This window comes from Danio aesculapii, chromosome 9, assembly GCF_903798145.1.
Source record: "Danio aesculapii chromosome 9, fDanAes4.1, whole genome shotgun sequence".
NCBI classification, from domain to species: Eukaryota; Metazoa; Chordata; class Actinopteri; order Cypriniformes; family Danionidae; genus Danio; species Danio aesculapii.
The window spans coordinates 9,659,060-9,670,341 of NC_079443.1; the positions used below are offsets into that span (position 1 = coordinate 9,659,060).

Below are 11,282 nucleotides of genomic sequence, written 5' to 3' on the forward strand. Positions count from 1 at the left end.
GTAAAATATAACTAATTGTTTCTTTTTGTTGTTGTTATTTTTGTTATTGTTGTTGGTGACACATTTTCTGAGATTCACCCTCCTGCCTTTATCAGTCTTCTTTGACGCTCTTTAATTCTTCAGTTCGTGTTGTGTCTTTAATCAGATCTCTGCAGTCTATATTGAGGTCAGTGCTGTGATGTACAAGCTCTCCGATTGGCTCAATTCATGCGCCGCTGGCACCCCTGGTTACCCACATACCCTGGTAACCCTCTTACATAAGCACTAGTTCAGTTCCCAAGAGAGTCAGTGACAGTAATATGAAGTAACATGCTGAGGTTGGAGACGGAGACACACAAATGAGTGGTTTAGTTTGACTTTTGAGGAGAGAAATGGGATAAAGTTGCACCGTATAGTATTGGATATTCTTCTATTGTGTGTCTCCTCAAATTAAGGAGATTTTAGTGTAGCGGTGGTGCGTTTTCTGGGAATCAGGGCACCCTGAAGAGATTTTGATTTAAAGCAGCAGTTTGCTGTGAAATATAATAATTTTCTTTCCTACTGAGTAGCTAAATGACTGAGCTGTGTCATCAGCGTCTGCATGGCCTTTTTTCCAGCAGAACAGCTGTTTGACTCAAGAAAAACAAAGTGTCTCTTTTTACACGGCACAGTTTGAACCAGTTTTGTTTTGAAAACAATATTATATCATCCTTAATTGCTTTAACGTGACACTAGGAAAAGTGTCTTTTGATTCGGCACTCAAATGAACCGAGTTTCCCTAGTATTTCTCTCACGTGCCAGCTGATCAGCACTGAAAGAACAAGCCAAGGTTCCTCAAGGTGAAATTACCTCAATTTGGTGCTACTAACATGCAGTTATGTACTTGATAGTTGTTTTTTTTAATATGTATATATATATATATATATATATATATATATATATATATATATATAGACTGACTTCTGTTGTGATTTACCGCACAGCCAAATTGTTTTTTTTTCTTATTTACAGTTTTTGTTTTTACTCCCAATATCTAAAAAGTCTTAAATCAAGAAACATTTCCTAGAAAAAGTAAAAATGTTTGTCTTGTTTTCAGAAATAAGTAAAATTATTATTATTTTTTTTTAAGCTTAACTAGCAAAATAACCTGCCAATGCGGTAAGCAACATAATCTTCTCTCAAAGCGAAAGCAAATTATGTTGCTTAGCCCATTGACAGATTATTTTGTTTGTTTTAAGGAAAAACTTGCTTAATTTTGTCGAATTTTTTTTTTTTTTTTTTGCTTGTCTAGAACTTTTAGATGTTTGGACAAGACAAAAACTCTAAGGGTAAAAAAAAGATTGTTCTCCAGAGTGTGTCCTATCACTTTAAACTATTAAACATGTTAATAAAACTCATTTTTTTTCCATAAAGGTTAAAAGTTGTTGGAAAACTGCACATGTATGGATGAACAGTGCAAACCAATACTGTATGTTGCATACATATGCATGCTAATAAGGATGAATTTGTGGTGGGTTTTGAAGGGTCAAAATATTTGACCTAAATGGTCGTTTAAAAAGGATAATCATCATTTGCTCCACATTTACTTGTTCCAAAGCTGTTTGAGTTTCTTTCCTCTGTTCAACACAAAAGAATTTATGTTGAAGATAGGTGAAAATCAGTAACCATTGACTTGCATAGTATTTGTTTTTCCTACTATGGACATATCTTATATATCTTCTTTAGGGTGAACAGAAGAAAGAAAATTGTAAAGGTTTATAACCACATGAGGGTGGGTAAATTTCATACTTTGGGTGAATTTTCCCTGAGGTAATATTTCTCCAGTGGTGCGTTTCTGACTGTTTAGTAACTATTTCGCGCACACAACATTGATAAAGTACAACAGTTAAGCAGAAGCTAGGGTTGGGTGGATTAGTATTGATTTCTTGATTTTAATCATTATACTGATATTGACTTTTAGATCTCAAGATTGAATCTGTTCCATTGATAAATGAGCAAACTATATATATATATATATATATATATATATATATATATATATATATATATATACATATACACAGTTGAAGTCAGAATTATAAGCCCCCATTTGATTTTTTTATTTATTTATTTATTTTTTTTTTAATTTTTTAAGTCTTATTTGTTTTGTTTCCGCTAGAATAAAAGCAGTTTCTAATTTTTTAAAATCTATTTTAAAGTCAAAATTATTAGCCCCATTAAGCTATTTTTTTTTCTTTCGATAGTCTACAGAACAAACTATTGTTATACGATAACTTGCCTAATTACCATAACCTGCCTAGTTAACCTAATTAACCTAGTTAAACCTTTAAATATCACTTTAATCTGTATAAAAGTCTTGAAAAATATCCAGTAAAATATTATTTACTGTCATCATGGCAAAGATAAAATAAATCAGTTATTAGAAATGAGTTATTAAAACTATTATGTTTAGAAATGTATTGAAAAAAAATCTTCTCTCTGTTAAACAGAAATTGGGGAAAAAAATAAACAGGGCGTCTAATAATTCAGGGGGGCTAATAATTCTGACTTCAATATGTGTATATATATATATAATTTTTTTTTCTCCTTTGCACACTTTCCATCCAATAATCATAATGTGTTCTATTTTCAACTTTGATGACTGTTGATGAAATTACTGATCACCAGATCGCCCTATAAGGACGATTTCTGCGTATATATCCACTCACTGTATTACATGAGGCAGATGTCCAAATGCACTACAGGCGGAATCAGACACACGATCATAAGTGAACTATCATTATTACCACAATTGCAGTATATAGTGATTTAGTGCATTATTTCCCAGAACAGACCCCCTCCAGGGTTAAAGGCCATGATGATGATGATGATATAGCAGAACTATATCCAGTTCCTTAGGCACCTTTAGTTCATATTCTGTTTGCTGCTTTTGTATTAGTGACCTAGATCCATTAGACCATTCAAACTCAATTCAGCATGACATGACTGTAAGCAGAGATTCAAGAACAGGACGTACTGATCAGTATTATCATGATGACCCATGCTGTTTTTTTAGTATGACAACAGAAATCCGTAGACAATGTCAGATTTGAAGGCAAAACACTGGATGTGAATAGTGAAAAAAGAAAAAACTTTACTAATTATCTACAAGTTATTTAAAATATGATGCTTTTGTTGTTTTTACAGTTTATAGTTTTTTTATGGATTTATAGATTAAAATTACAAAGGCAAACTTTATTTATTTATTTGTTTATTTATTTATGTTCTACATGTTTTCTAAACATTTTGTTTGTTTGTTTTTATGTTTTACATTTTACAGTTTTTTATTCAAAAAAGAATTTTGAGTAATTCTATTTATTGCTCCACAATTGAGGAAATATGGTGAACAGTCAGAAAAAAAAGTTAATTTATTTATTTAGTTAGTTAGTTACAGTTTTTCTCAGTCGTTTTGGTGCATTTCTCACAACACTGTTTACATTTGCACAGCATTTAATGCATTTCTCAAAACAATCAGTCATTTGTGCACATCAAAGTAGCAGTTTCTCATTCCTTCCAACAAATTGCAAATGCTTTTGGACATGCATCAGTTGCTTTCAGACAACTCTCTGCTGTCTTATAACATTATCATTTGCTTATGTCATGTCCGTCAAAATTAACTAAACTTGTGAATGCTGAATAGTCATTCCATATTAAACTAATAGTCCTCATTTCATCACTTGAGTCATAACATACACAAATGTTGAACTAGTTGTCAAAATCTGTCAAGAAAATTTATTTTAAAAAATTAATATTTTTTTCCTCTGAAAATGTCTCCTAAATTGAACAGTTTCATGAATGATTTACAGACCTGTGTATGTTGTAGGTTCAGTTCCACTATGTACTGCAATATTGTTTACAGTTGTGCACAGCTCTACCCAAAGAGAGTTTATGTTTGTTGTAAATAAGGATTTATTTATTCTTTTGCCCAATGTTGTGAATAAATTAGAATGTGTTGAATTAGAATTTTTTTCACATTTCTAATCAGAAGTTTCAATAACGCATTTCTAATAACTGATTTATTTTATCTTTGCCATGATGACAGTAAATAATATTTGACTAGATGTTTTTCAAGACACTTCTATACAGCTTAAAGTGACATTTATAGGCTTAACTAGGTTAATTTGGTTAACTAGGCAGGTTAGGGTAATTAGGCAAGTTATTGTATAATGATGGTTTCGATGACTATCTAAAATATATATATATATATATATATATATATATATATATATATATATATATATATATATATATATATATATATATATATATATAGCTTAAAGGAGCTAATACTTTTGAACTTAAATTGGTTCATAAAAATTTTAAAACTGCTTTTATTCTAGCCGAAATAAAACAAATAAGACTTTCTCCAGAAGAAAAAATATTATCAGACGTATTGTGAAATTTTCCTTGCTGTTAAATTTTGTAAAAATTCAAAAGGGGCTAATAATTCTGACTTCAACTGTGTATGTATGTATATGTGTGTGTATATATATATATATATATATATATATATATATATATATATATATATATATATATATATATATATATATATATATATATATATATATATATATATATATATATATATATATATAATATTTATTATTTCCCATTTTACTGTAAAAAAATCTAAACACTGCTTTTGTCTGCAGTGTCACGTCATAACAGAAAGATTGCTGGCAATATTTCCCTTCTGGGTGAAAATACAGAGATATGTGTGTATTCTAGTGTGTATTTGTGTTTTTGTTTGTTTGCACTTGCATGATTCATTCATAGCTCTCCTAAAACTCTGTTGCCATGCCAACATCATCTTTAAAGGGCATGGAGATATACAGTGCCCCTCTCTCCTGATACGCCGCACCAGCGTCATTCTTAAAAATGCATGAATGTCATTGCATTAGCAAAATATCAAAGCAAGTGGCATTTTATTTAAAGATAACATAAGCAAGAATAAAGCTATAGTTTCAGCTCACTATGAGGCCATCCAAGAAGCAGGTAATGGCATTTTATTTTTTAGATATACAGTACAGCCACAACTGCTAAATACAAAAAAAATGAAAGTAGTCTGTAGTGCTGAGTAGATTATGTTGAGGGATATTTGATATATTACAGGGTGTCCGCGGGGTCTTAAAAAGTATTAAAAGTTGATAAATCAATTATGAGAAAATTAAGACCCTTAAAAGATATTAAAAAGTCTTAATTGCATTTTTACAAGGTCTTCAATTTTGTTCAAGCGTTGTCCAAAATGTTTGACTCCAAAAAAGCATAAATATATTTGTTTCCCTCCTAATATTAACTACGGCATGCTCCAAACCATGCAATTGGTTCAGGCCGGCCAAGCTCCTCTGTCCGGGTGATGTCACGAAACCATAGAGCAAAACAGACGGCAAAATGGTAAAATGTAAGTTTGCATACTCCTGGTTCGAGAAAGATGAGTTTAAACAGTGGCTGAAGCCTGTCGCTGAAGACAACCGTGTAATTTATGCTTTCAAGCTTTGTTTCTTCCGAGCTTGTCTGAATTCTGTTGCAAGGTTGTGCTCCATTCATTTATTCAAATACAACTGTTTAATAACAACTGTTTATTAAGTTAAAGGTTTGATATTGATTAGAACTGAAAGTAACGATGAGGTCTTAAAATATTCTGAGAAGGCCTTCAAAAAGTCTTAAAAAGTTATTGAAATTATCTTTAGGATTCCTGCATATACCCTGTATTATAAGGTATTTATTTATTTTATTTGATAATTTAAACCAAAAGCAGACATTGTGAAAAATGTTCAAAAGCTGGTAGCCATTAACTATAACTTTTTTCAAGACACTTTTCAGAAAGTGATCTTTTGTGAAACCTAAAAATGTTGGTGAATAAATAAATGATTTTTTTCATTCTTGGGTGAAATTTTCCTTTAGAAAATGTAGCCATTACTGATTACAAATTACATATTGAAAATTTTTGCTAGTATTGCGATATAAATGACACATTTTAGCAAATAATTTTGGTAAATCGTTTTGGTATCCAATTCATAATCTGTTTTATTTGTTTGTTTTACCTCACTTGTAAATCAAAGTGATTTTATTATTTTGTATCATTCATTAATTTTCCTTCGGCCTAGTTCTAGGATGCCCTTCCAGCTTCAACCCAATATTTTGAAACATCCATACACACTCATTCAGACACATACACCACCGCAAATTTAGCTTACACAATTTACCTATAGTGCATGTCTTTGGTCTGTGGGAGAAACCGAAGCACCTGGAGGAAACCCATGGGAACACGTGGAGAACATTCAAACTCAGAAATGCCAACTGGCCCAACCGGGACTCGAACCAGCTACCTTCTTGCTGTGAGGTGACAGTAACCACTGAGTCACCGTGTTGCCCTAATTTGTATCGTATTGATCTAAAATCAATGAGTACTTAATTTTGATCTTTAACAACAGTTGTAAAGTGTAGTGTACATTACAAATTGCGAATCCCTGACATATTTTTGCAATTTTGAGCTGTGTTACTTTTTGTCAGTTATGACTTATTCTACTTATACACTCAAAAACAAAAAAATACTTGTGCTGCTTGTTCAAACTGAGTGGAAACAACACAATTCTTCTGTTTCATTTGGGACATCTTAATTTTTTATGTTCAATTCACTTAGATTTGTGAAAAAACTGACATTAACTTAATCGATTTGTGTTGGGAAGGAATTAAGGAAAGAATTGTGTGGAACAATGTATATAACTGGATGTCAAAAAGAATCATTTTACAAACTTGATCTAACAGTGTTTTTGTTTGTGTGTGCAGCTGCTGAAGAAGAAGGGTGCGGCGTCGTTCCTCCAGAGACTGGAGCGCTGTGGACCAATCACTGTGGCGGTGCAGCTCAAGGTAAGAGTTAACTTTTAAACCACCAGCAGATGCCAAATCTTGACCTGTACCAACTCAGACCATCTAGATGCAGACCTTACCTCTTTCTGGATATCCTAATAATGCCTGGGAGCTCAAACAGTTGCCTAATATTTAATGGTTATAGACATCTTCAAGGTTGTGTTTGTGGTTTTAGAAGTGCTCTAGTGTTGGGCTGCTCTCACATGCACAGTGTGGTTTGTGGGGTGGAAGGATTTTGTCCTGCTGATGTTTTAGTGATCAGAGTTGGTGGTTTTTGGATGGATTATGTATGAATGAACAACAGACTCAGTTTTGAAGTGTTACTGTGGCAGAGAACTGCTCAATGACTTCTGCAACACACACTTACTGTATAGAGTTTACCTCTAGATTTCTGGTTGTCTTTGCCAAAAACGTGTTTAAGTGGTTACACTTTACAATAAGGTTTCATAATTGAAGGTGAGGATAAAGTACATTTAGAAGGTTGTTATCCCAGAATAAAGTCTTATCGGCAGGTCGACGTGAAGCAAAACACAGTAGATGTGAAGGGCTTTATTTATATCCTGGATGACCTTTTTACATGGCTACTTACCACAAAGCATACAAAATAAGAGACAAAATGTTGTTCTGAGTCAAAATAGCTGATTAATTAAACACGAACCTTACAGAAACAAAAACAGCTGATGTAGTATACCCTCACTTGTGCTTTATTCAGCCACAAGATGGCACCAAACATTCAATAATGCAAAGCTGATGGAAACAAAACTGACAGTACTAAATACTAACCTTTAAATGATTAATCAAAACTGTCAAAAACTGTGGTGTGATACACAAGCATGAATATGGATATACATAAAGGGATTTTAACTTATTCACTGATGGTCAATGTGATTAGAAGTTCACGGATGAGCCTGTGCTATTTAGTGGATGTTATCCAGGAATAACATACCTTTGGAATGTTGCAACTGCCCAAGCAGAATTAAGTATTCCAGACAGCCGCGTAATAATATTAGTTTATGTGCTGTTCTCTGTTGGCTCATGCAGTTGAAGCGATCCAGCGTTTAGTGAAGATGGCAATATAGCTCATGAGTATTATATTAAATTTGTGTGTTATATAAGTGTGTTGTAAGTGTATTGTATATTTGTTATATTATATAAGTGTGTCTTTGTTTGCTTGGATAAATTTTTGCTAGTTGGAAGGAAATAATCATTTACTTTGTTATGGTTGTTTTTGCATTTAAGTTTGCTAGTAGGAAGCAATTATTTGTTTACTTATTTAAGTTAAAGTTGGCTTTACTAAGGGTACGTGCACTTATTTACAATTCAAGTTAAAATTGTGTCAGTTGTGAGTAATTATTGCATTATTAAAATACAAATTCATGTTGTTAACATTAGTTAATGCACCATGAGTTAACATGAACTTAAAGTCAGCTTCCATTAGCTAACATTAAATCGCTCACTTTCCTTCAGCTTATTTTTTTCTTTATAAGGGGTTGCCCTTAACAAAGATAATAAATATGGTAATACATGTATTGTTTATTGCTTGTTTATGTTAGTAAATACATGTTAAACTAATAATAAATAATGGAATCTTATTGCAAAGTGTTGCCATTTCATTGATCAGAAATGCATCAAATTCAATATAGGTCAAAGATAAATTGTTCAATTTTAAAGTCTAAATAAAAATAAACATTAAAAAAATATGTATCATGCTTTAATTGAGTTTGTTTTTGACCAAAATACATTAAAACATTTTTAAATATACAAAGTTCTGCCATGAAACTGTATTGAGGCACTCAGGCTGATCTAATCAGGCATATCTAATCTGCTCCTACTACTTCACCAACTACATAGTGCAGATGATGGGTTGGTGTCGCCTCAGTAGACAACGAGCTTGCTCTTAAACATTTAAAAACCAAAGTGTTGTTTGTGTTGATAATGTGCAGTGTGTTTTCTGAGAGACCCACCTCCACCTCTGCTCCACCTGTGTATAGATGTTTGTAGCAGCAGTGTGTTAATATCTGTGAATATACTGGCAGTACCAAGTGTTGGAACTTGCTTCACCATTAATCAAAGCAGCAGCAGCAGCGTAACATACAGTATCGACGCCACCAAGACCAAACACATTATCATTGCTTTAAATACATATTCATTACAATACTGAATCTCTCAGAGAGCTGTCATGACACAATCACATTAAATATTATTTAATAAACAAATAACCCTAAATTAAGATCTAAAATTAATGACTTTATGAGAGGAAACCGTGTATATTATCTGATTTAGGTTAGAATAGCTATCTAAACAAATGCATTAAAAAAAAACTCCAAAACATGTTTGAGTGCAAAATTAAAACTAAATGAAACATAATGTTTTAACCTATATTCAAATAGATATGTTCTTTTTCTAAAACTTTTCTGAAGTTTGAATACCACACAATATTGACAGTTTTAAAAACAATATTTATGTTTTTAGTCTATTTGTGATTACATAGATGGAAACATATATTTAAAAAAAAAAAGTAAATTTATATTAAGCAGTTACAAAGTAACAGTTTCAAAGTATAGCTGTATAATATGTATATATATGTGCATATGTGTTTTTTTTTTTCTATTGAAAATTGAGGATTTAAGATGCCAATGACCATTAAATGCATCATTACTGTCACTCTTTTTAAAACATTTTGCTTTTATATTTTCAATCAGTCCTCTTTAGATTTCTGGTTTGTAAACCAGACCTATTCTAATATGTAAAGCAAAATATATATAAAAAACATATATTATGGTAAAACTCATCATGTGTCTTCTGAACAGTACTAGGTGTGCATTCTAATATACAGTGGGGAAAATAAGTATTGAACATATCACTATTTTTCTCAGAAAACATATTTCTAAAGATGCTGTTGACTTGAAATTTTCACCGGATGTTGATAACAACCAAATAAATCCATAAATGCAAATAAAACAAAACTAATTCGTTTACAAATTAAGTTATGTGTAATAAAATGTAATGACACAGGGAAAAAAGTTTTGAACACATGAAGAAAGAGAGGTGTAGAGATGCAGTGAAAGCCCAGACAGCAGCTGCAATCTCTCAGTAGTTCTTCAGCAACTCTCTGTCCTTCGTCATTGTAAATTAATATTAGCTGCCTCAGTCAAACATCTTCATTATCAGGATGATGAAGATGAAACCAGAGTGGACATTTCAGCAAGACAATGATCCAAAACACATCCAAGGAAACTCTCAAATGTTTTCAGAGAAAGAAAACCAAGCTGTAGAATGGCCCAGCCAATCACCTGACTTGAATCCAATAGAAAATACAGATTAAACATCAGATTTGATAGTCGAGACCTACAGAACCATCAAGATTTTTACACTCTGTTGAAGTCTGTGAAAAACTCACACTTGTGCAATTTATGCGACTTCACTCTCCATATGGGAGGCGTCTTTAAAGGGCAGCGAAACCCCCCTGTCTTAGCAGGGTGTTTTTACACCTCTAGTTTGAAAAAAGTCAGGAAAGTGGGTGAGTCCAGCTCTGTTTAGGTGGGAGTGTCGGGGAAGGGAAAGAGGGAAGGTTTTATATAAAAATGAGAGTTTCAGTTTGGGTATGCGCTGATTTTCAAAGAGGCAAAACAAACACAGACGCAGGGGAGAAACACAGTGACTATGCTTACATGGACATCAGTAATCAAATTATTTGCCAAATTCTTAATTTGTCGACTTTAACTGCAGTTTGGCATTTCCACTTTAATTCAGGCACATTTCATGCATGCCCCCGATTACAAAGAGATATTGGATGTGAGGAACTGCTGAAAGAGTGTAGTTTTAGTGGAATGTTTGATACTGTACGGCAAATGGGAGGGAAAAAAAACCCTCCGTGTTTCTCAGTAACTTAGATGCACTCGGTAGGTTGCGTCAGAAAGCTGTGTGTGTACAGACTATCCTGTCACAAAATGCGGCAAAAATTCTACACTTTCAGTCTATAATATAGTACTATAATATTGCAGTGATTAACATACTGTACACTTAGTAACTAAATCATTTTGACTAAGGTAGGTCTTTAAAAACTGAGAGTACTGGTGATGAAATGAGCTAACTTTGCCATCTGAATAAACAAAGAACACTGATCCCACACTTACCAAATCTGTAGAGACACTAACTGGAGTCGTGTCTTTTTTAAAAGGAGACAAGTGGCAAATCGGGATTTCACCATTTGCAGATGCGAAAGCTTTCGGGTAAAAAATGTTCCTTACAAACATATTTTGTCGCATACACTGTAATCCACACGTGAGTCCAGCTGCGCTCTCATAGCGGAGAAATGAAAACAAAACCTTTGTTTCAGCACATTTATAAACAAAACACTGATGACCAGTGTCTCCACATTCTCGTTCTTC

At 32.7% G+C, this 11,282-nt stretch overlaps 1 protein-coding gene across 1 annotated transcript in view; it reads left to right on the forward strand.

The window, feature by feature from the left end:
- myo16 (myosin XVI) overlaps window positions 1-11,282 on the forward strand; it is a 255,324-nt gene that overhangs the window by 176,269 nt on the left and 67,773 nt on the right. The window contains 1 exon segment of the mRNA XM_056464750.1: window positions 6,811-6,891. Within this exon segment, the coding sequence (XP_056320725.1) occupies window positions 6,811-6,891 (81 nt within the window).